Source organism: Peromyscus californicus, unplaced genomic scaffold, assembly GCF_007827085.1.
Source record: "Peromyscus californicus insignis strain IS unplaced genomic scaffold, ASM782708v3 Scaffold_18__1_contigs__length_77618521, whole genome shotgun sequence".
Taxonomy (NCBI): domain Eukaryota; kingdom Metazoa; phylum Chordata; class Mammalia; order Rodentia; family Cricetidae; genus Peromyscus; species Peromyscus californicus.
The window spans coordinates 18,102,374-18,129,643 of NW_026294480.1; the positions used below are offsets into that span (position 1 = coordinate 18,102,374).

General features: G+C 37.0%; 2 protein-coding genes across 6 annotated transcripts in view; one reads left to right on the plus strand and one right to left on the minus strand.

Moving 5' to 3' along the window:
- Positions 1-27,270, minus strand: part of Cdh12 (cadherin 12) — a 988,903-nt gene that overhangs the window by 431,538 nt on the left and 530,095 nt on the right. The gene's annotated exons all lie outside the window — the stretch shown is intronic.
- LOC128113406 (protein FAM136A-like) lies at positions 17,567-18,016 on the plus strand. The gene has a single exon (XM_052743073.1). The coding sequence runs from the start codon at positions 17,575-17,577 to the stop codon at positions 17,989-17,991; it is 417 nt and encodes a 138-aa protein (XP_052599033.1). The 5' UTR covers positions 17,567-17,574; the 3' UTR covers positions 17,992-18,016.

The following is a 27,270-nucleotide window of genomic DNA, read 5'->3' on the forward strand; positions in this document are numbered from 1 at the left end:
TGTGGGGAGAGAATCATCTGAACTTAAGTGATTCAAAGGCTAAAGATTCAAATGGAGTATTTTTGCATCAGTGTTCATGAGGGAGATCGGTCTGTAGTTCTCTTTCTTTGCTGCATCTTTGTTTGGTTTAGGAATCAGGGTAATTGTAGCCTCATAGAAGGAGTTCGGTAATGTTCCTTCTGTTTCTATTGTGTGAAATAATTTAAAGAGTATTGGTATTAACTCTTCTTTGAAGATCTGGTAGAATTCTGCACTGAAACCATCTGATACTGGGTTTTTTTTTTTTTTTTTTTTTTTTTGGTTGGGAGACTTTTAATGACTGATTCTATTTCCTTAGCAGTTATTGGACTATTTAAATAGTTTATCTGGTCTTGATTTAACTTAGGTATGTGGTACCTATCCAGAAAATTATCCATTTCTTTTAGATTTTCCAGTTTTGTGGAGTAGAGGTTTTTGAAGTATGACCTGATGATTCTCTGGATTTCCTCAATGTCTGTTGTTATGTCCCCCTTTTCATTTCTGATTTTGTTGATTTGGATGCTCTCTCTCTGTCTTTCGGTTAGTTTGGATAAGGGCTTGTCTATCTTGTTGATTCTCTCAAAGAATCAGCTCTTTGTTTCATTAATTTTTTTGTATTGTTTTCTTTGTTTCTATTTTATTGATTTCATCTCTCAATTTGATAATTTCCTGGTGTCTATTCTTCCTGGGAGACTTTGCTTCTTCTTGTTCTAGAGCATTCAGGTGGGAAGTAGTCTTGAACGCATTGGCATAGGAGATCACTTCCTAAATATAACACCAGTAGCACAGACACTGAGAGAAACAATCAATCAATGGGACCTCTTGAAACTGAGAAGCTTTTGTAGAGCAAAGGACACAGTCAACAAGATAAAGCGACAGCCTACAGAATGGGAAAAGGTCTTCACCAACCCCACATCTGACAGAGGGCTGATATACAGAATATATAAAGAACTCAAGAAATTAGACATCAAAATGCCCAACAGTCCAATTAAAGAAATGGGCTATAAAACTAAACAGAGAATTCTCAACAGAAGAAACTCAAATGGCTGAAAGACATTTAAGGAATTGTTCAACATCCGATTAGGGAAATGCAAATCAAAATGACTCTGAGATACCTATTTACACCTGTCAGAATGGCTAAGATCAAAAACACTGAAGACCATCTTATGCTGGAGAGGATGTGGAGCTAGGGGAACTCTCCTCCACTGCTGGTGGGAATGCAAGCTTGTACAGCCACTTTAGAAATCAATATGACACTTTCTTAGAAAATTGGGAATCATTTTCCCCCAAGACCCAGCTATACCACTCTTGGGCATATACCCAAGGAATGCTCAATCATACCACAAGGGCACTTGCTCAGGTATATTCATATCAGCATTGTTTGTAATAGCCAGAACCTGGAAAGAAGCTAGATGACCTTCAACTGAAGAATGGATAAATAAAATGTGGTACATATACACAATGGAATACTATTCAGCAGAGAAAAACAATGACATCATGAGGTTTGCAGGCAAATGGATGGATCTAGAAAAAATCGTCCTGAGTGAGGTAACCGAGACTCAGAAAGACAAACATGGTATGTACTCACTCATAGGAGGATACTAGATGTAAAACAAAGATGACTAGACTGCTACTCACAACTCCAGGGAGGCTACCTAGAAAACAGGACCCTAAGAAAGACACAGGGATCACCCATTGACAGAGAAATGGATGAGATCTACATGAACAACTTGGACATGAGTGGGGGTAATGAAGGGCAAGGTTCGAGGGAAAGACAGCTTAGGGGAGTGGGAAATCCCACCTGGATCAAGAACAGAGAGGGAGAACAAGGAATAAGAGACCATGATAAATGAAGACCACGTGAGACTAGGAAGAAGCAAAGTGCTACAGAGGTCCACAGAAATCCACAAAGATACCCTGCTGTGGGATGTTCTGTATGGCAAATGTGTTGCTCTGATTGATCAATAAATAAAACACTGATTGGCCATTGGCTAGGTAGGAAGTATAGGTGGGACAAGGAGGAGAATAAAGCTGGGAAGTGGAAGGCTGAGTCAGAGAGACACTGCCAGCCGCCAGGATGACAAACAGCATGTGAAGATGCCGGTAAGCCACGAGCCATGTGGCAAGGTATAGATTAATGGAAATGGATTAATTTAAGCTGTAAGAACAGTTAGCAAGAAGCCTGCCACGGCCATACAGTTTGTAACCAATATAAGTCTCTGTGTTTACTTGGTCGTCTGAGCGGCTATGGGACTGGCAGGTGAGAGAGATTTGCCCTGACCCTGGGCCAGGCAGGAAAACTCTAGCTACAATACCCCCACAATAGACTACTGGCAATGGTCAAGTGAAAGCCCAAACTGACCTACTCTGGTGATAGGATGGCCAAACACCCTAATTGCCATGCTAGAAACCTCATCCAATGACTGAGGGATCTGGATGCAGAGATCCACGGCCAGTCCCCAGGTAGAGCTCCAGGAGTCCAATTGGCAAGAAAGAGGAGGGTTTGTATGAGCGAGAATTGTTGAGACCAAGATTGGATAAAGCACAGGGACAAATAGCCAAATGAATGGAAACACATGAACTATGAACGAATAGCTGAGGAGCCCCCAATTGGATCAGGCCCTCTGGATAAGTGAGACAGTTGATTAGCTTGAACTGTTTGGGAGGCACCCAGGCAGTGGGACCTGGACCTGTCCTTAGTGCATGAGCTGGCTGTTTGGAACCTGGGGCTTATACAGGGACACTTGGCTCAGCTTGGGAGGAGGGGACTGAACCTGCCTGGACTGATTCTACCAGGTTGAGCTGAATCTCCCAGGAGAGTCTTTGCCCTGAAGGAGATGGGAATGGAGGGTGGGCTGGGGGAAAGGCAGGGGGGGAGGGGGGAATCCATGGCTGATATGTAAAATTAAATTAAATTATAAAATAAAAAAAAATCAAATGGAAACATTTCGGTGGCTGAACATGTATCAAACAAATAGTATTTTGAATTATAAAGTGCTAACAATGATTCAGTTTTTGACATTTAAAAAACTGTTTGCCAAAGAATTATTTTGTTTGGCTTTGAGAGCCTCTTTGGTGCTTTTAAAAGCTTATTAATTTACCATCTTCACAGTAAAACTGGAGAGCAGCCACATTGGAAGATTTGACCACTATAATATAGGTCCTGTGAGAACATTCCCCGAGTGGTAAAATGAGGCATCCCAAGGCAAGACAGCTTTTATATAGTTATTTGTAATACTCTCTCTTTAATGTGTTCAAAACACTGGGAAACTTCAAAGCTCCAGAAACAAAACTGGTGGGAAGGTTGAATACCTAGCCCTCTAGCTACCTATCTCTTTCATGTCCAGCCTTAACACTGAAGTAGCCATTATGGTTCCATTAAACAACATGTGGCATGAAGACCCTATTGCCAATTGACAATGGATTGAATTGTTTGCAGTACCATGCTGCTCTTTTTAGTATTTTTCCATAAGTAAAATGAATCTCCCTGAATGTATTACTTAAGGATGGAATACAAGATTTTTACAATTCCAAATCTTTCATTCTTTGGAAGAAATGTACATTTCGATATTGCTGGAATATTTTCAGTTTTAGCTTCATTATTTAATAACTGAAAACTTTGGGTGGATGATTTTAACTTTTAAATCCCGCTTTTAAAATCTGTTATATTAGGGCAGAATGGCATCTGTATTTAGGACATTTATAAAGGTGTAATGAAATAATACTAACACTATTGAATCATTATAAATTTATCTATATCTTCCTCTGCATTGTCAAAATTAGTTGGCTAAAAATCTATTTAAATTAAAAATGTATTTAAAAATATAACATTCTGTCATTGACTAATTAATATCTTCTGTTTTAGCAGTACAAGCAACACTTTTAATGATGGTACTTGTTACTTTCTTCTACAATAATTAATGCAGTTTTAATAATAGTAATGTGCATAAATAGATACAAATATAAGAACAAAAAAAAAGAGCATTGACCACAAACAACTGAATGGCATGTCCATATTTCCTCACTCAAATGATGAACTATAGTAGGAAGAGAGAGTTATATATTTTATCTTATTGAAGGAGAATAAGAAGGTTTCTAAAATTTTAACAATTAATAATGAGTAAGATTGCTTTCTTCTGTGGATGTTTCACTTTTAGTTTCAGAAAATATAAATGAATGAACCAATTTATCCTTCTAATAAACTATAAATCATTTACTTTACTGACTTCTGATCCTCATTATGTATATTTTTATCATGAGTTTGAGAAATTTTATACTGCACTCATTAATGAAAACATAAGCATGATTCTAATTAGCCTGCATGTGCCCTAGAAATGCACAAATTCTTTCATTAGATATGAGAGATGAATTCTGGTCACCACTTCTAAATGCCAAATTTATTATATTCTTGGGGGAAAATATTCTTTCTTCTAATTAAAACTATACACTCCATAATGAACAAGGTATAATTAAAGATAAAATAACCAAAGAAATAACTTGCTTCTTTATTAAAATTCATATTAATAGAACTAATTTCACAATTCTTTGGAAGTTTTGTTTTTAATTTGTCTGTTTCTACAAGGAAAATAATACCTAAATTGAGTAGACATTTTATGTTTACTCATATAAAGTGAAAAATTAAAACCCTGGCATTTTGAAAACATTCACACTCCTGATACCAGTCCTTTCCTACAAAATCTCCTCTCCTCAGGGTTTTTTTGTTTTTCTTTTAGTGTATTCTGGACAACATATTGGCCTATTTTTTTTTTTTTTTTTTTTGCTAGTTACTTCACTGTTCTCCTAATCAATTTATTATGGCACCTGCTCCTCTCCTTCCCCTAAGTGGCAATGAATATTTCTGTCCATTCTTTCTACTAATGCTGCTGTATCATCTCAAAAGTAAGATATGTTTTCCAATGACCCATGTTTTACTTTCTACATATCAGCAAGACAGCAAACAAAGAAGTTTGAAAAAGTCCTTGAATTCAAATCATGGAACATTATAAACATATCAGAACTAATATTCATTATTCAGTTATTTGGAGAAGTAACAGGATTTGTGAGGTTTAGATCCACACAATTATATGTGCTTGTGTAGCCTAGTATACACATTTTTACATCCCTTAATATTTTGAGGTTCTTATCCAGAAGTAGCCACGTGTTTTTCAGATGTGTTTTGTATCACCTAATTTTAGACCACTTTATTCTGGTCCTTTAAAACATTTACATTTCAACACATCTCTTAAATGAGTGTTATGCTAGTATAAAGACCTAATGATTTAAGAATTGGCAGGAGATATTTATTCAGAAATTAAAAACAAAATGTGTGTTTGTAAACAGTATGGGTATTTTTAGATAAGAAGCTAAATTTGTTAATTAGTACACACTGACAACCCTAAGCTACACACACACACACACACACACACACACACACACACACACACACACACACGCACGCACGCACAGATGTATTATTGATCATTTACAAAAATCCTGTCCATTACAAAGACAAAAACAAAAACAAATCTCTGAGAACCTAGTAAAGAAAGCTTAATTTTCTCAGCCTTCCTGCTGTCATACAGTATTTGGAAGTGTTAGCTTTATATATTTTTGTGTTTTTCAGTATCCTCACTATTGTGGAATGTGCTCATGAGAAAATAGTTTCATACCAAGCAAGTTTGTTTAGTTGCCAAACACCCTTGCCACAAAATGCGATGTAATAGGTCTAAAAGAGGGTGATCCCTGGAGGGATGCTGCACAAAGGGATGGCCCATTCCCTTTTCTTTCTTCTCTCGCTCCTCTGTACAAAGTGGGCAGAATGCTTACTTATTATCTCTGCTTAGACTTCTGAAAGACGAAGACAGGAAAACAGGTAGAAAAATTACTGAAAATGACAGACTGTGGTGGTGTTTTGTCGCTTCCAATAACATCACACTTTTAGAATGGCATGGCGGACAAACTATAAACAACATGATTGTGTCTTAGCAGAGCTGCTTCTCTACTTCTAAATTATATACAGATGTTCAACTTCTGTTTTCACAATTATGAAACTTAATTTTTGTTCTCTTCTCAGGTTTTGTTTTAATATATCCTTTTTAATATGAAAATTTGATATGTGAAATTTAACAGCATGGTAAGAAGTTAACATTTTTCATTAGTGATTATAGTTAGTGTATTACAATAAAAATCTGGTATGGAACACAATTTATTAGTTCAAATTTGCTTTAGCCTCTGCTGTTAAGATACTTTAAGCATAGATTATAGAGAATTTATGAAGTATAACCATGGTTTCCTTAATTATTTTAATGATTATTTCTTTTTAATTTAATGAGTGTTCACCAAACTGCTCATTAGCAGATTTTATATTTAATATTACTTATGAGATTAAATGAAAAAGATATATAGCTCCATTATTATAGAATGCAAGGAAAATGTCATGGTTAAAATAACTATTTAGTTGGTACCAAAAGATGCATATGGCACCAAAACAAAATTTGCTTTAGCTACTGGAATTAAAGTGTTTCTATCAATGCTCATAAGTGAATTTTATACCTAGACACCGATTCAGTTCTGCTAAAGAGGATGAAAAATGGGGTAAACTTCAATACAGTATGAAAAAATGCATGTTTCTTGGAGAATGGAGAACATACACATAAATGTAAGTATTGCAGAAACATTTTTATCAGACGTAAATTACCGATAATGATATTTAGATTCTATCATAAACCTTTAAGCACAATCTGTAAGATTTAGACATTATGTCTTTCATTTATTTCTTGCAATCTTTTAACTGCACAAAGACTACATAAGGAACCACTACTATAAATATTAAATTAATTTTTTTGTGTTTTAAAAAAAAATTTTAAAAATCTTTCTTATATTTTTTATTCTACTAAGGAGTATATATATATACAAATATTTTTAAAACCTCTGAAATATAACTTTGAGTTATAGAATAATAAGAATTTAGTGTGTCAGGCTGGAGAGATGGCTTAGAGGTTAAGAACACCGACTGTTCTACCAGAGGTCCTGAGTTCAATTCCCAGCAACCACATGGTGGCTCACAACCATCTGTAATGAGATCTGGTGCCCTCTTCTGGCCTGCAGGCATACATGCAGACAGAACAGTGTATACATAAAATAAATAAATCTTTAAAAAAAAAAAGAATTTAGTGTGTCAATAACTAAAAATAATTTAAAAAACAGTAACATTAAGAATTGTGATGAAAGTATCATGTTAGTCACCCCCAATCCTAGTAATTACAGCCCAACATTGAATGTTCTGTAATGAATATGCAGCTAGTTCTGTGTATGGTTGTGTGGTATGAGATTTGGGAACCTAAGGTTAAAAGGAAACCTCACTCATTCACAATTCCTAAGTGTTTTTAGCAAATTCTTGCTTCTTAGCTTGTTCCTATGTCCAGTAAACTAGCAGCATCATCCCATGCCAGCCATTTACTAATAAAACTGTCATCAGTAAGTCAGTGTTACTGCTTTTTTACTGTTTGACATAAAAATAAAACAATATTAATGTGAGTGATCAAACATCAAATGCCATTTTTTCAGAGTCAGAATAGTATTTTATAGAGAGTCTCCTAAGGTACAGTATTTTTTGAGCAAGAGAAACAGCAACATTTTACCAGTGTCAGGGCTATATTTTTGATAGTGAATGATATAAGGTTGGACAAGGGAAACAAGATAAGTCCTATAAATTCCAAGACAGCATGGAAACGTGACTTGTACTTGATCAAAGTTTAGTCTGGACTCAATTGCTTGACACTCATCTGTACCACAATCACAGTGAGAACTATCTGACATGTACTTTGACTGACAAAAGCATTGTCCCCAAAGTATCACTTCTTATTAATCACATGTGAATAATTTGAAGTAGTTTAATAAAAGGGAAGTACATATATAAGCATTTTATTAGCACACATCAATTATTCATAATAGTTTAATTATGGCACTTCATTTTAGTGACTATGATCATACTGCATTCTACTACCACATTTCCTCCTCCCACTTATAAACATTTAGTGTTAAGATAGAAAATTATTGATGAAGGAAGCAAAGTTAGCAATTCCAATATCTCTGTTTTTTAAAAAAGAAATCTTATAGACATTCAAACTTATTTTTCTTTCAAGTATTAATTTGCAGGATATTTAATTACCTTGACAGGCGATTATCATGTAATAAAGAAAAAAAACTTACATAAAAGGAAATTCTATCTAATGTGCCTTGTTTAGGATCTACGCATTTATCATTCATCTATGTGTGTGCCTTACTACCTATCATCTGTCATGTTTACCATTCTCTATTAAGGACACAAAAATATGTCATGAAACAGATTGATACATGCAGAAATATATAAAATAAAGAAATATTAAATGGTACTACAATAACTCTGAATGCAATAGGTTCACATCACTTGAAAGACATAAAGTTAATTTGTTTTTACTATACATTTGTGTGTACAAACGAAGTTCTGTAATCCACCAACGACTTGTAAAATAGTTGCACAATTGTAAACTCAGTAGGGAGCAGGAGGCACACAAATTGGTTTATAAGCACACAAAATAATATTCAATCTGCCTAGAAAGTTGTAATTTATGGTTTTTTTAAATGTGTGCTTTATAGACCATGTTAGAAGTAACACAATTTGATTTAATCAGCAACCTGTACTTGAAAACTCATTTAAAATCACGGTGAGACAGCCCCAGAGAGGCTAGGTAACAAGAAGGGCCTAAAGAGGGATGCATGGATTTTCCTGGGAAAAGGAAATAGAAGAGAACTCCTGAGAAAACTTGGGGCAGGGGTGGAGAAGGAGGTGTGGGAATGTGAGGGATCAGGTTTGGCTAGTTGGGGGTAGGACAGAGGTGGAGAGGAATACAAGAGATATCTTGATGGGGGAGGCATACCTTGGGGTTAGAGAGAAACCTGGTGCCGGGGAAACTTCCAGGAATCAAGGAGGATGACCCCAGCTAAGACTTCTAGCAACAGTGGAGAGGGTGCCTGAACTGGCCTTTTCCTATAATCAGATTGGTGACTACTCTAATTGTCATCATAGAGCCTTCATCCGATAACTGATGGAAGCAGATGCAGAGATCAACAGCCAAGCACTGGGTCAAGGTCCGGGAGTCTTGTTTCAGAGAAAGAGGAAGTTTGGGCCAAGCCAATGGGGTTAAGTTCATGGCAGAGGAACCCACAGAGACAGCTGAACTGAGCTCTTGGGAGCTCTGGACCAACATCCAGGGAGCCTTCATGGGACCAACCTAGGCCCTCTGCATGTGTGTGAGAGTTGTGTAGCCTGGGCTGTTCGTGGGGCTCCTAGCAGTGGGATAACAACCTATCCCTGGTGCTTGAGCTGGCTTCTGGGAATCTATTCCCCATGCTGGATTACGTCATCCAGCCTTGATGAATTGGGTGGAGATTGGTCCTGCCTCAACTTGGTGTGCCATGCTTTGTTGCCTCCCGTGGGAGCAGGCCTGTCCTTTTTGTGAATGGAGATGGAGGAGGAGTGAATGAGGGAGTAGGTGGGAAATGGGGGGAAGGAAGGGAAAGAGAGCAGGGAGGAAACTAGGAACGATATGCAAAACAAATTTTAAATTTTTAATTAATAAAAAATTAAACAATCATGGTAAGAAAATGAATATGTGTATATGTATATATCTATGTATGAATATTTGCTGCACCAGGATATCAGTATAATAAAGTATCCTATGTGATAATTAATGTACATGGGGAATAAGAAAATATTTACGCCTTTATTTAAAATTTATCTTATTTACCCTGAGTCTGGGTAAATCCTATTGGTGCTTGTCTAGCTGCACACTATGGCCCCACAACGGTGGCCAGCTTTGACTCTGTGTTCATTAATGCAAGTGCTACAGAAGTTCTCTATCTCTCATCCAGCCCCAGTGGTATCTGAGAAAGTAGGGTGACTGGATCCAACTCTACGTCAGGCCAATGAGCATGAGGAGAGCTTGACCAATCACAGAGAAGACTGCAAGCTAGAGGAAAGAATATAGCTATCCTAGCACAGTACCTGAACATAAGTAGAAGACTTGGAACCCTGCTGATCATAAGTGCCAGTAGGAGAGAGGGAAAGGATATCTCAATCTTACTAAGAACTAGTTTTGCACTGAAGACTGTATATATCGCCTATTAGGAGAAATGAGACTAGAATTTAAAAAAAATAAACAATATAATGAAAGACAGAAAAAGTCAATCAATGAACTAACTCTTGATGGTCAAGTCCCAGCCAACCCAGAATCAGAAACAACATGAAAAACAAGGTCAGATTTCTCCTTTAATCACTCATCACGTAATAATGGTAGCTAATACTTTTAAGAACTTCCAGACAGAAAATTGAAAAGACGTATTCAAAATATTGTTCTAACAACTCAAAGAAGACATTAGTATAACCTAAGAGAACAAAAACCAAAGAGACAAATAAAGTAAGAAAGTCAATCTAATATATGAAGAAGGGTAAAATTTCTGAAGAAAACCTGAACTGAAATGATGCTGGAAATGAAACAATTCAATAAACCAAATTAAAAAAAAAAAAAAAACTCACTGGAAACTCTCATCTATAGAACAGATCATGTGAGAAACAGAGTATGTGGGAAGGAAAACAAAATAGAAGAATGCATTACTCAGTAAAGGTCAATGACACATCTTAAAAATAAGTATGAACACATTGTGGAAGAGCTCAGTGACACCATGAAAGCAACTAACCTTTGAGTTCTGGATGTAAGAACACAAGAACCAAAGCATACAGAATATTTTCAATAAAATCACATAATGAAACTTCTCTGACATAGAGAAAGAGATGACCATCTGGGTAAAAGAATTCCACACAGAAAAGACAAGAAAAGAAAAAACCCATGACATGTTACAGTCAAAACTTTAAAAACTACAGAATATACAAAGAGTATGAAAAGCTGCAAGAGAGAAAAATCAAGTCATTTATAAAAGTAGGCCTATCAGAATGACACCAGATTATTCAATGCACATTTTATAGCCAGAAGCACTTTGGAAGACATTCCAAATTCTGAAAGATACCAAGTTTCAAAACAGTATCATACCAAGGAAAACTATCCACTAAAATTGTAGAAGAAATAAAAGCCCTACAGGATAAAAACAGATTAAAGAAATTTATGACCAGTAACTCAATACTATATTAGATATTGAAAGGGATATTTTCATCTGAAGATAAAGATAAATATACCCAATAAATCATAGGGAATAAACAATTTCAAAAATTTTAATTGAAAGAAGTTGAAGAAAAAAACATAAAAATAACAGAATCTAATATACATTGTTCTGCAATAATGGCTAGTCACAAGATATAGACCAATGGATGTAGTAGTGACATAAATACTATGTGGCAACCAAATGTTTTCTCATTGATTTAAAGCCCACTCAACATGAGGAAAAATTCCTGATACTGTAAATCTTGCCATGAACCCATGGGTCAGGAACTCACAGATTCCAAGGGTTAATCTACTACTATGATTTTGTTAAATAGGCATAGTATCTAACTACCAACCAAGTTTTCATTTCCTTACTTATCAATTAACCCAGCTCTCAGACTTTCTCAGATAAGTTTCCTTGTACACTGAACAGTCATTATGCAGAAACTCACAGCTGGTCAAAATGCAGAGAATAAGTGTGAGTGGAATGCTCAGACAGAAAGGGAACTCTATATCATACTGCGAGTCTCAGGGAAAACCATGAAAGAAGGGGTAGAAAGATTATAAGAGCCAGAATTTGAGGGGAAACAGAGTAGATTCACCCCTTCTGGGTATTAAAGAACTTCTGAAATCATTAACTCATTGTAACTTTGGTTACCTGTACAAGACCTGCACAAGATCAAGCCAGTCAGCCCTACAGTATGGAGTAGAAAGGGTTCGTGGGTCCCCAACTCTTACAGAAGAGCTATGGGCAGTTGATGGCTCTGTGGGGAGGAAGAGTCCATTTTCTTTAAGAGTATGGTTTCCATAGATCAGCCAGGCCCCATTGAGTGACCTCATATCCAGGAGTAGATGGATAGTACAAATTAGAGTTTATAGGTTATTTAAGTAAGATCATAAAAGAGAATACCAAATAGGGAGAGTGTGGAGATGTGAGTTGACCTGGGTGGGGGGATGAGGGATGACTGTGATCAAAATACATTGCATGTATTTCTCAAAGAATTAGTAAAAATAATTTTAAGCAATCACACAGCTGTGTTTAACATTCCTATGGAGAAAATGCTACAGAAACCAGTAAAACTTTGACAACGTTCCTTAATTTTCTGAAATTACATATAAAAATCTGAACCCATAAAGTAATGGAATTTAGAGTTGGAACTTTGGGAGATAAATATTCATCAGTAATATAATAAGTTATAACTGACATAAAGTTTGTCCTATGAAATTTTAAAGGAAAAATATGTTAGGAGATACATATGTATGTTAGACAAATCTTTGAACTGGTATATTATAAACAATAGAGTACTTCCTCAGCATGTCAAAATCCCTGGATTTGATCACTTGGCACTGCACAAACTGGCAATTTTATTTCAAGCCTCTAACCCACTCACTCTGCAGGTAGATGCAGAAATAAAGTAAGTTTAATGCCACCTTTAGATATAGTTCAAAGCCATTATGGGCTGCATGAAACACTATCTCATAAAACATATGTAAACAATACCTTAAGTAATAAATAAATACATTAATATTAAAGACAAAAATTCTATGTCTGCCTATTATATCTAATATTTTCATTGGATTCTAATATCTTCTCCCAGACTCAGTGGAAAATGAACTACTTTAAGGGTTTTTTCTTAACTTACATATGTAGACTAGGTATAGCAAAAACTGCCTCCAAATTATGGCTAATATAATTTCCAAATGACTGACATTTTTTCACCTATGTGTTTTGTGGATTTGTATCTAATTTCAGGCATGGAGTCTTCATGCTTTTTGAATGACCCAATTCCAAATACTAACTCCTGAAGGGTAGATCAACTTCTCCAGGCAGTGTTTAAAGTATGTCTGTTTCTAAGCATTACAAGAGAGAAATATGTTTCAACTGAGGAGGGTTTTTCCTAGTCTACATGAGTTTAACAGTCTATAAGCATGACTGTTGTGAAATTAACACTTTTTACACTGTAAAGATGTGTTTCTCCATTGGTTTAATAAAAAGCTAAATCACCAATAGCTAGGCAGGAAGAGGTAAGGTGGGACTTGCAGATATGGAGAGAGCTCTGGGAAGAAGGGCAGAGTTGCCAAGCAATATAGGGAGAAGCAAGATGAGCGTGCTATGCTGAGAAAAGGTATCAAGCCCCGTGGTAGAACATAGATAAAATATGGGTTAATTTAAGCTGTAAGACCTAGCTAATACCAAGCCTAAGCTATATGCCCAGTATTTATAATAGGAACAGAAAATTCCACCTATACACAATCCATTGTCAACTATAATGTGGCTCCTCAGTTAGCCTATATAATATACCAATTATTTCTGGTAAAAGTAGCAATAATTTTATTGAGGCAACCCACCTCTTTTCAGACCTTGATAATTATAAGAACTTAACTAGATAAAACAGAAGCTTCGACACCCTGAATGGTATTTTAACAATCATCAAGATAAACAGAGCTCCTAAGATCAAACTGTAGAGAACATTATTACAATAGTACCTCAGTTAAAACAACAGGAAGGGCCAATGACTGAGACCCATTTCCATTGTTGTTACATGATTAAGTCTTCTGTAACTAATAAACTCATAGAAAGTCTTCTGCAGATTCAAAAAAATAAGTAAAACTACCTTAAAAGTCCTCTATTTGCCTGGAGGGGTACTTACATGTTACAATCACTTCTCTAGCATTGATAAACTACAACAATAAGAACTTTAACATATTGCATTTTCATCTATTCACATGGTAATGGCCATCTTACTCATTTGAGACAGAGGAGGCCTTTTGAATAATCTAAATGCCTAGTAGCCTTAGGTATCAATTAATATCAAGTGTTTTAGGAATAAAAGAAGATGCTGAAAACATTTCTTCTCAAAATGACTACATCTTAAATTCAAGTAGCAGGGAGGGAAAACATTTTTTTTCTCATTAACTCTCTTTTAACTAATATTATTTGGGAATGTTCTTCATAGCAATAAGTATGATAGATTAATAACACATATTCTAATCAAAGAAGGATGTGCATCATTTTCAAAATGATAAATTATTAGTTCTTCATTGGATGGCAGGCTATATGTAGAGATGTATCTATAGTAAAGAAAGAAGGGAAGGGAATCTCAGCTACAGCTTAAACTTTCTTGGAAACATTGATATCCCCCACCCCAGCAAAAGGACCTTAACACTTCAAATTAGAATTCGCATAAAAAAGATTTAAAATCAATTTTGACCATAGAGTAGAATTATCACTAAATAAATTGCCATAGCTATATTAATAAGTAACACTGAGGTTCAGAGCCAACTGGGGAAAGAACACTGAATAACAGTGAAACTCATTAACAAGAAAGAAGGGTACTGAGAGTCACCTCACAGATCTGCTCCCAGAGAGTCACCTGTTGAAACACAAATGGTGATTACATGGTTGACAACATCTTAGGGAAAACAAATGCATCCTCTCGAATAAGATGCAATAGTTTAGGTGTTCCACACCTCAAGGCTGAGGGTTTGTAATTTAATAAGTGTTGATGACATTTTGCAGTAAAGGAAGTGGGAGTTTTTTTGGTAGTACTGAACTGCCAGCATGGTTATCATTTCACAGCACACTGAGCATGCTGCATCAGTGTGAGATGGTGATGGGGCAGCATAACAGACAGTAAAGGGATAAAGTGACAATTTTTCTTGCTCACATTTGAATTCTTGTTTTGAGGAAATGTTTAGAATTCATGTAAACTCATAGGGGAGAGGGCTCAGTAACATCACTTGGATGCAGGCAGGAGGACTTCAGCTCGGACCCCCTTAAAAATATAAAAACTGAGCACAACCTTGCATACTGTAACCCTAGCATTTAGGAGTGGTGATGGTTGTGTTCTACGAGCTCAATGTTCAGCCAGCCTAGCTAAAATGACACCCCTCTGGGTCAGAGAGATACCTAGCAAATCAAGAAGATACCCACTATCCTCCTCTGGCTTCCATATGTACTTACAGAGCATACATGTACACACATTTACACACATATAAACACACACACATACACACAAAAGCAATACATAAAGGTAGAAAAGTAAAACAATAAAATTCAGATAGTAAAATGCATTTTTTTAAAATTTTTTTATTTTTATTTTGCAATAAAATTCAGTTCTACATATCAGTCATGGATTCCCTTGTTCTCCCCCTCCCGTCCCCCTCACCTTCCCCCCAGCCCACCCCCCATTCCCACCTCCTCTAGAGTAAAGCCTCCCCCGCGGACTGAGATCAACCTGGTAGACTCAGTCCAGGTAGGCCCAGTCCCCTCCTCCCAGGCCGAGCCAAGTGACCCTGCATAGGCCCCAGGTTTCAAACAGCCAACTCATGCACTGAGCACAGGACCCGGTCCCACTGCCTGGATGCCTCCCAAACAGATCAAGCCAATCAACTGTCTCACCCATTCAGAGGGCCTGATCCAGTTGGTGACCCCTCAGCCATTGGTTCATAGTTCATGTGTTTCCATTCATTTGGCTATTTGTCCCTGTGCTTTAGAAGCAAAGTGCTAGAGAGGCCCACAGAAATCCACAAAGATACCCCCACAACAGACTGCTGGCAATGGTCGAGAGACAGCCTGAACTGACCTACTCTGGTGATGGGATGGCCAAACACCCTAATTGTTGTGCTAGAAATCCCATCCAACTACTGAGGGATCTGGATGCAGAGATCCATGGCTAGGCCCCGGGTGGATCTCTGGGAGTCCAATTAGCGAGAATGAGGAGGGTTTATATGAGTGAGTAAAATGCATTATTATCGAAATGAGATATGGCTAACCTGTATTCGTCTATTTAAACAATTTGAAATTTAAGTCTTTACTCCATTGTTGTTGTCATATGTGAAAATGGACATTTAAAAAACCCACAATTATTCTTATGCCATTATATATTAATATATTATAACATATGCCAATAATGGGCTGATCAGTCTTCTCTCAGAGATCAGGCCTCAATTTGAGTTTCCTGACACTGAACAAGCAGTTTCTGAAAAAAGCTACAAAGAAAGGACAATCAATCTCCAGCACCCCCAACAGCAAGGACAAGGAGGCCTGGTACATGCACTATCAGGCCAGGCCAGGCCTGAGCCACAGTCAGCAAGCTCAAGCTGATAAGCAAATAAGGACAAAGAGAGGGACTTGTCCAGGCCTGCCAAAAAATGAAAACTGTTGCTCTGACTAACCCCTGACTAGCCCTGGCCAATTAGAATGTACTAATATGATTGGTACTTGCTTAAGCCATTCATGTCTAAAATTATCTAACTGCTCTAGGACCTCCCCTTGACTGTGTTTAAAAGGAGCCTACAAGCTCCTTTCAGGGTCATTGCCATTTTGCCTTTGTGTGGGATGGCCGGCCCCAGCATGCTGGAAGCTTTCTCGAGATAATAAATGCTCTTGCTAATTGCATATGTGAATGATGGTCTTCAGTGGGGCTTCTCCAGGAGCCTAACACAAATGATATGGAATAGTACCAGGCCTATCACAAAGGAGAAAATTCTGACATTGAGAGCTGAAAACAAGCAAACAAACACACAGAATTATTTCTAGAGTTCACTGGGTAATCTAAGTCATAGTTAATTGATTATGGGCAAAGATATTGACTAGAAATATCAACAGATTCTTTTTACTATCCCAAGGTATATTTTTTTACTTATATTTTATAATCATCCCAGAAAAAAACACTTGTAAAGAAATAAATGGAAGTTTTATATTTTAAAATGTGCCATAGTTTTTTATAAAAATTGCATTTAGATGTCATGGATATTGAAAATTATATTTATAAGAAATATATTTGTTATAAATTCTGAAAAGATTTTAAAATATTCTTATTATGACCCATACTAAAATGGATTTAGTTTCTTCATATGTTAAATTATTTGAAATAATGTCTTTATAATATCTGAATGCTTCTAAAGTCACTAGTCTACTGTTTTATTTATTTTTCATTTCTCTAGCTCCATCTTCTTCTCCACTCCACCTTTTCTTCTCTTTTCCTCCCTCCCATATTACTTGCATTAAAAATGAATTGTCTAGTACAGATATGTGTGCATTTTAATCATTTTAAAACAACATATCTACCTTACCTCTTTAATGTTGTCCTCATTGCAACATTTTTATTTAGTCGGAACTCTTCGCAAACAAGGTTCAAGACTAATAAATCTCAGAGTCTCAGTTTCTGATCATTTAACTTAACATTGTTATACCAAAATAAAAATTGTGTCCACATTCTAATCTCTTAAATTTGCTCTTTACTCTTTAATACTATGACTGGAATTTTGGCACTAGGAATTGTCAATGGCTCTCATGGCCTAACTCCTTTATTAGCTGGATTCCCCTCAGAAGACTGGGGACAAGCTCAGGGACGCCATGGCGGAGGTGCAGCAACTCCGAGTGCAGGAGGCTATGGACGCCATGGTGAAAAGTGTAGAGAGAGAGAACATCCAGAAGATGCAGGGCCTCATGTTCCGGTGTAGCGCCACCTGCTGTGAGGACAACCAGGCATCTATGCAGCAGGTGCACCAATGCATCGAGCGCTGCCATGCGCCTTTGGCTCAAGCTCAGGCCTTGGTGACCAGTGAGCTGGAAAGGTTCCAGGACCGCCTGGCCCGGTGCACCATGCATTGCAATGACAAAGCCAAAGACTCGATAGACGCCGGAAATAAGGAGCTGCAGGTGAAGCGGCAGCTGGATAGCTGTGTGGCCAAGTGTGTGGACGACCACATGCACGTCATCCCAACAATGACCAAAAAGATGAAGAAGTCTCTGTCATCCATCGGGAAATAAAATTGTTTGCCAGTGACCGTGGGGCTGAGGGCACGCTATTTAAAAGGACGAATGGAAGTTTAGCAATGTTTATAAGCAGTGTTTATGAATGAGGAAAACTCAGGACACAGCAAGTTCCATGTAAATGCCACTCACCTCTGAACACCAGTTCCTTTGCATCTGGATCTTAGAAGGTGAAGTGGAAAGAAGCTGGTGCTAAAATTTGGATCACAGATAGCACAGAGGAGAATTCTAGATCTAAATTGTCGTGGGCCAGTGCTTGTTCTGGCAGTAGAGATTGCCCTTATACCGAGGGCTCAGATTCTCACTACATAGACATCCGAGCTGGCAGCTTTCCTCAACCTGCTGGTAAAGTTTGAGAAGTGTGTCTCTTTGCCAAACTCCTGTTTACCCCACACATCTTGCATGTGCTCTCAAACAACACTCAGTCAGCTAGTCATTTAGAGGGAGGAAAAGGTTTCCTTCTAGATCTTTTCTGTTTGTCTTACATGCAAGGGCACAAAGTGGATTTAAGATACAGGAGGGAGAGAAGTTTGAATAGCTTCTAAAGGTTCCTTGTAAGTTTTGGCCATCAAGATGGGAAAGTCCATTTCTTCAAATTCTGTCATTCTGGAAGCCCCTGAAGAAGCAGGGCAGTATCATACTGTGCATGGGAAACAGCTTCCTTCTCTGACTTCTGTGGCAAAGTGACACATCCCCATGAAGAGCAAGGGAGTTTAATTGTCAGTCACATATCAGTAGCTGAGAATAAACAGTCAAATAGGAACTGTTGAGAAGTACTAGGTTTGGGAAAACCTAAATTTTACAGAATAAAAATCCAAACCCAGTATTACTCCCTCGGCCCCTTGAATTCACAGAGCCTTTTAGAGGTGATCCTCTAGCACAAGGAAGCCTAAAAGTAAGCAGCTTAGGCCAAGGAAAGCTAGGACCACTGTAGAGCTAGAAAGGTACACACCCTACCAAATGCCAGTTTTGCCTGGGGCTTTGCAGTGCAGTATTGCTGCCCCAACATGGCACCTTATCTTTTGGATAAGCACTATGTTGTATTTATACCAATTAATTATTTGAAACAGTGATAATATTTGTCAGTTTGCTGTCAAGCCTGTAATATATTTTCCAAGTGGTTTTGTTTTTAATAAAGTTTCATGGTCTCAAAAAAAAAAAAAAAAAAACCAAAAAAAACCTGGGACAGCTGAGAGCTTAGAAAGCAGCAAGGAAGGATAAGAAATTTTTCTCGTTTTTGTTCAATTGAAGACAAAGTATCCCAAAAAAGGTATGTACAGTGGCCTCCCAATTCTCTTGGCTCTGGAAGAATCAATCAGTCATTTGATACTTCTATGCTGTCTCAGGGTATCTAGCCACTCACTTCCACAGATGCTGAGAATTTACTGGAGCCTGGTTCAGATGAGCTGTGAGATTCAAAATAGCCAACTTCCTTTCATCAGTCTCTACATCTTGTTTGAGTTATTAATTTCGAATCTCAGTTTCCTCTTCTATTCCTCCCCACCTCCACTGAAGCACATATATATTAAATAATTTTGTTAATTGGTCTTGTTAAACAATTTCTGCATTGGCTCTGGATGTAGCATTCTAAGACAGTTTCTCATGTATTTATTAGTGGAATTCTATAAAGTTTATTTAATGAGAGATTAATATATTTCCCTTTTACTTTTATATTAGGTAGGTTTATAAAAATAATATTCAAACCTCATATTTGTTGAAAAGAAGTTACTAGTCAAGTAATTGAACCTTTGAAAGAATAACTTTATTTTGGATTTAAAAATGAAAAAAAAACTGTCAAGAATAAGAGAGGAAAATAAGTTAACAATAATATTATTTATCTTGATATAATTCAAATCTATTTGAAATAGAATTCAAATACATATGACCAAGAATAGCTTTGAATGTTGCCCAACACAAAATCTCATGAGTGTACTTAAAATATTATGAGATTTAAAAAAAATTGTAATTTGTGCCATTCTTGAGCTCAAAATTTGTAGATGGTAACGTGTTATAAAAAAAAAGTTTGAACATGCCAGCATAGGCCATCTATTTCAGTTGATTAAAACAATAAGCATGGGGGGAGGGGAAACAACAACAAAACTACTTCACATTGTATTTAATAGGTTTTTTCGTACCCTGGTAATAGGTTTCTCTGCCTATGCAGTAAGCCAGATCAAGCCCAGTTAAAAAGTAAAAGATCAGGTTCATTCTGAGCAAAGCAAAGCAACTCATGGGTGACTCCTCCAGCTCCCAAAGAGGAAGGGGAAGCAGAGGTAGAAAATCACATGGCCAAAGGAAAGGAGGGAACTTAAATACCCTGTAGGTTTGTGGTGATGACTGTCCTCCATAAACTGGGTTTGTGCCCAATTATAATGCTCTAGGCAGGGACTGGGCCTCTGGAAACTTGAGGGGAGGAGCCAGCACAGTTGTGAAGAATGTGGAACGGGCTTGTCCACGGCTTTTCTTCTCTGAGAAAGCGGGCTTGGGAAAGAGTAAAATGGGACTTTCACAGGAACGAGCTGAAGGTTCCAGCTGAATGGTGTTTAAAAAAACAATTTGAAAAGTAAGTGAAGGTGACAAAATAAAAATAGAGAGAAAGATTGAGTGCTAATTTATTTGGGATTGTTAAGGAATGTATTTACAAATCATATTTAAAAAAGGATCTATCAAAAACAAGCAGCCAGCTATGAAGCTACAGATTTTTTTTTCTGGGGGTGGGGGAGAGGACCATCAGTGCTTGAGATGTATCCACAATGCCTGAAATTCAAACCCATAATTCTAAAACAACTTGCTAGTATACACATTTGAGTATCTACTTCATAGGAAGGAACTTCTGCATAGTTCTGTTTTAGCCTTAGTTAAGATACCTTAGATGTGAGGTCGTAGGCCATAGGAAAGAAATGTTTACATGTTGTTTTTCTAAATGGTGATTGAGAAGGCCAGGCAAATACCATGACATGCTCCTGAAAACTCAATTAAAAATCAGGCCTCAGTTCCTGAGTCGTGAAACCGGGCAGAAGTTTCTGAGGAAGCCACGAACAATGACAATCAATCTCCAATGCCACCTCTGCCCCCAAACCCATACCCACCCCTCCCACCCCCGACTCAAGGAGGAGGAGAATCACACTGCACACATACCAGGCCTGAGCCATCCATGTTTCACAGTATCTCAAGGCAATAACCAAATAAGGACGGAGCCTGGAACTTGCTCAGGCTTGCCCCAAATGGAAAAATTGTAGCCCTAGCCAACCCCTGCTAGCCCTAACCAATCAAGAATGTCCTAATATGGTTGCCACTGGCGTAAGCCAATTCTAGCTAGCATGACCTAACTGCCTTCAAACTCCTTTAGCTGCTATAAAAGGAGCTTTCAAGCTTCTGTAGGGTTGCCATTTTGCCTTTGTGTTGGATATGCAGCCCCAGCATGCCAGCACTCTTACTCTAAAAGTAATAAATGTTTTTGCTGATTGCATGTGTGGATGGTGGTCTTTTGTGGGACTTCTCCAGGACCTTAACACTGATATTGCCAAAATATTTAAATACTCATGTTTATGCCCAGAAAATAAGTGTTATGCCCAGCTTTCACCACAGTACTATTTTACTATAGTCTGAGAAAGTTAATGTAAAAAATCTTAAGCCAAAGAACTCAGATTAAGTGATGACTGGGTGCTATGTTTCAACTGGAATGGTTACAACTTCCTCTCCAAGGCTTAGGTAACATCATGGAGTAGGTGCATGAAAAAAATGTAATAGTCATCAGATTGAAGATGTATGGTTAAACAAGGTCTTCTAGTCATTACACGGTCTTTGCACTGAAAAAATTTCTGCAGCTCTGGTTATCTGTACAAGGTCTGCCAATGACTGGTCGAGCAGGGAACCATGAGCCCTACCACTCTGAGGAACTAGTCACAGTTAAATGTTTTCAGAGGAAGGGGTAATATTTTCTTTAGTCCTGTAGCCATTGACAAGTTGTTCTAGCTTCAATAAATAACTTCTCATCCACACACCATGAAAGAACTCTAGTTCAACTTACTGTATCATACACAAAAAAAAAAAATATGAAAGGTGTAAGGAGATTTGGGGGAAATAAGATTTCATCAGCAGAGAAGAGGAAGAGGGTCTAAGAAATGGATGGGGGAGGTGAAAACTACTAAAACTCATTATGTACTTGAATGAAACTCACATAAAAAGTACATATGCACAAACACACATATATTATCTAAATACTTATATGTAGGCACATGTATATGCCTTTGTGTGTATGTGTGTTTCTATGTGTGTGTGTGTAAAGATGATGGACACAGTTTTACATTGAGGAAAGTCCAGTGGTCCAAACCCAAATACACACATGCATTATTAAGAAGGGTTACCGATTACACTCACCACTGCAAAGTTGGCATGATTCTCAACATTTCTGTTGAATAACGTAGTTCATTTGTATTTGAATTAGAACAGACAGAAGATGTAGGAATGGATATTATAAGTTCATCTCTGATGTGGGGAGAGGTGCCCAGAGTAAAAAGATGATAATAAAGGAAACACATAGTAGTGACTAATCATTTGAATCTCAGGGTTTGAGATTTATTTTACATCAGAATATTTGATTATTGCCTCATTTTCATCAAAATTACATTGTGGAAGTTTATGCTTTAAGTAAGAATGTAATTTTTGAGATTTTGTCTTTCTTAATGTGTTAATTAATATGAATAGAAACGGCTGTTAATAACTTACCCTAGATAAGACACTGGAGAAAATGCATCTAATTCAGACATAATATCATCCTTAATCCCATAGTCTAATTTGCTCTATTTAATATTCTATGTAGCCCACACTCTATGATTATAAGTCACCTGAAAATATTAATTACAAAAATTTATAATAAAACAGAACAGAAACAATGATAATAAAAGCCTTATATTTTCATCTTTAAGTACATAACTCATATTTGGTGAAATGATAGAAAGGTTTCTGAAAATACAGGATGATTTCTGAAGTCATCATTATTTTAAAAATGAAATGGCTATGTCACTTTTGATAGCATATTCATTTATTATAGAAAGTTATTAGGTAGAAAATATTAAGGGAAACCCAGCAAGTTCTGAACCATGCATAGAATTATCAGACATACACTTAAAACTTAAATGATACAATTTTTCATGGAGCCACTACCTTTATTCAAACTCCACATGATTAAATTTAGCAATCTACTTTTGTATGTCAGGTCATTTTAATATCAAAAATACACCATTTTCCCATATTATATTAATGTAATCATTAATATTCTAAAACCTAAATGCCAACAGTTTCTCAGGAATATTTTTCTTAATTAATGGATAATTTCAGGGGTATCTCAAATAAATGACCAAGCAACATGTATGCCACCTTAGTAGTCCTCTCTAATCTTACAAGAAGAGTATTTATAATGCATAAGTGCATAAATTTGTGCTGAAAAGTCTGTTTGTCCCGGAATGACTATATATGATTATTATGTACACCATAGTTTAGGTTAATATTAATGAATGACAAATAAAATAAAAAGAAAATGGAAAACATCAAGACTTAGAACCAGAGAAGTTACTTTTATAAACATATATTTGCTTTATTTATTAAAGAAACAAAGTAATACCATTTTCAACCTTATCTCTAACTTTGAGTCTGTACAATAATATACTACATATTTTATAATGGATTTTTGCTCATTTTGTGCCAAAAATATTTAAAGCATCATCAAATAATGACTGTATTTTCTTCAATATTTGTATTTCAAGTATGTTTAGAATTATTTCAAGAAACATGTCATATTACACAGAATATACTATCATGTTTTACATAAGTTTACTTAATGATTAACTTTTGTTTGTACACTTGGCCAGTTTTCCTATTTGAAATTTATATGTGTAAGGACATACCTAAAATCTCTTTGCAACATGTCTACAGATATTCAGAGAAAACAGCAAGGTGCAATACAAGTGTTGTTGCCCAATCAATATCTTCTTGTGCTGAGGAAACAGGACAAAACTATCAGTGACTAGAGTGCCAATTAATTTTGAATACGTAGAGTAGCTCTGAATGTCAGAGCCAGAGAGGTTTAAATGAGACCAGTGTGAATTATCTGTCATGGTTATAGGAAACATAACAATTTGCCACAGGTATACTGGAAGTGTATAAACTCAGAGGCAAGAAGAAAATAGTAAGTAGAGTAGCCTTGAGAAAGCTTGATTGGAGGCAGCTGCATGGGAAGAGGCAAGAGAGGGGAGAAGTGGAATAGTTCAGAGGCGTGATAATGAAAGGACCATCTGAAAAGATGAACTACATAAAGATTAGGTTTATGAAGCCAGATGTGTGTCTTTAACTCAAATCTTTGAGAATAGCATTTCTACACATCAAAGAGCCTTAAGGAATAGTTCGTTTCAGTATCATGTGAAAGCAACAACAACAAAAAATGGTGTTGTGGTTATATCTTAGGTATGTGACTAAAAAAAAATTATAATTTGAATGGAATTATCATGCAATATTTCCCAAAGGATGATAAGTGCAGATGTAGAACTAAAAAATGCTGTGTTATGAATATCGTTATTATTCCTAGTCACCTCCCAGCTAAATGACTGCACATGCCTTCCATCAGGCAAAATGCTTAGTCACTCCAGACCCTATGTCCTACTTAATCTGCACGCAGCAAGACTGCATAATCTATGCACATGTGTGGTGTAGCTATGTAAGCCCATATACACATGCACGAGGTGAACTATAAAAGCAGGCTTTACCTACTCCCCGATCCTCTCTTCTGCACCTCTCTTTCCAGTGGGCCTATTTGCACATTCCCTAATAAAACTCTTAGAGTGGGTTTCATTGTACCTTGTGTTTTTCTCACACCCAGTAAATCGCACCACAAATAAATAACAGATATCTCACTTAAAAGATTGGGAAATAGATAGAAACTATGAAACTTTTTTTCTTACAAAAAGCAACCTTTATAACTATGTCATTTTATGGTTGTATTTTGATACTTTTGTATGTTAATTTCAACCTATAACAATTATCTTATTTCTGTATAATACAGGTTGAGCTATATTTAATGTTAGGTTATGTAAAAATGAATAGAATTGCTAAAATTTTTATCTATAAAAGACAAATATCCTTGGGTAAATATTGATAGTTGAATGTAATTTGAGATAATTATGTACTATTTTGTTAGAGATTAGGCAAAATATAATAAAATAAAATTACTTTATGAATATGTTGTTGGAATTTCTAGCCACTCCTCCATGACCACACATGTGCTAGCAAGATGCTTAGTCATTGCTGGGCCTTATGCCCTATGCAATCCGTGTGCTATATAGTCATGTAATTTGCACACAGCATGATCACATAATCTATGCACTTGGGGAATCCATAAAAACCGGGTCACAGACCCCTCTCCTCTCTCTCCTTGCATGACCGTTTCCATAGGTCTAAGCATTCCCCTCTGTTCCTTCTCTTAATAAATTCCTATGGTGGGTTTTGTTGTGCCTCCTGGCTTTTCTGGCATGGTAAACAGTGCTGCTTGATGCATAACACAGCGGCGCATAATAACTAACGTTGGTACCGAGATGAAGCAGTCCCTCTCAGCACTCTGCATCCAGGACTCTGTTCTGAGGTTTGGTCTATCTACAACTGCCCATTTTCCATTTGCCCGGCCACCAGACCTCTTCATACAACACCGGCTGCTTCAGTGGGTGAGTTTCCCTTTCTAGCCAGTGTAAACAGGCTTCAATTTCTAGCCATTTCCCACGACTGTGGGCTTAGATATCGTTCTTGCTGTCAGACCCCTTGGGGCGGGGGGTTGTCCTCGGGCTACACATGCATCCTGGCCCTCACCTTTCCTCTTGATGAAGCTTTGGGTCACTTGTGTCAATTGCTGATCCTCACTTGATCTTGGGGACACCTGAGATTATAGTCTTGCATCATGTTTGTTTTTTTTATTTTTATTTTTATTTTTTAATTTTTTTTCTCTCTGCCGCAGTCATGGGAAATAAGGCTTCCTCATTTTAGTCCCACTCCTCCTCTGAGAAATGCCTTAAATATTCCTTAGATAACAATAAAAATGGCCATGTAATGGCTCCTTGGACCCCGATATTTCACAGGAATTATCTAACTTTTGGCAACGAATGGGCAAATGTAAAGAGTTACCTTATCCCCAAGCTTTTTTAACCTAAGCTCTAAATCCTCCCTTTTTGAATCTTTCTCTCCTGCCCATGTGCTCCTAGCCAGGCAACCTGAACCTGAGGAATCTCTGACTCCAAAGAATCTCCACCTATCTGACCTCCTGTTTCTGCGCCTTGGGCTTCTGCCTCCTCTAGTGCCCTTTAGTCCCCTCCTCCTCTCTGGCATCTGGCGGGCACTCCAACTGCCTAACTCCGGCTCCCACCTTCTCTCTTCCTGTCACTCATTCTCAAGCTGCCCTAAGGAGCACGCGAGTCTGGGAGCAGGCTAGGACACATGCATGTGTGGGGGATAATAACTAACATCTGCAAGAAAATTCATTTATCAGGTACTTGCAATGTGAACAGGGGTTGGCAGGAACAGTATACCTTTCTTTGCTCGGCACTGATCATCACCTGAAGTGTAAAATGCTCAGAGTGGGCAGTTGATGCTTCCTGTGACTAGAGAGCTCAGATGAGGCTGTAATTTGGAATCCTTATAGGTGGGCCTTACTTTCCAATTGCAGTTATATGTTTTTTATAACTTCAGTCTTAGAAGGCATGCAGTGTTAATTTTAATACATTTATTTATTAGAAGTGAGTCACAAAATCCAATTTTTATTCTTAGAAGGGAAATCAGACCTTCTATATACAAAAGTTAACAAAATGTTGTAAGACTTTGTAGTAAAGATAATGCTACATATATGTCTTTAAAAAACAAATTCTCATGCAATTGTTAAGTTGTAAACTAAGAGTAGGAAAAAACGAATCCTTAACACTATCAACAAACAGAAGGCATTATCAGATATATGGTGTACCAAGTTCTGGCATCTTTGAGAAAAATGGTAGGCCTGGACTTGAATTTAGTGATATGGAAACTAGTTCAAAAAACCATAAGAGGAAGTAGTAATGGTATTTTGGATTGTAGCAGAGGAAGTCCAAAGAAAGGCCAGTTGATAATGTACTTCAAGGAAAGAAAAGGTGATTTCAGTAAATGCTACAGAGAATCAGAGATAAACAGAGTGAAACTCATTCATTGAATTTAGAAACAACTGTACTGTAAGTGTTAAGTAATGAAGAAGAAATCCAGGTGGAAATG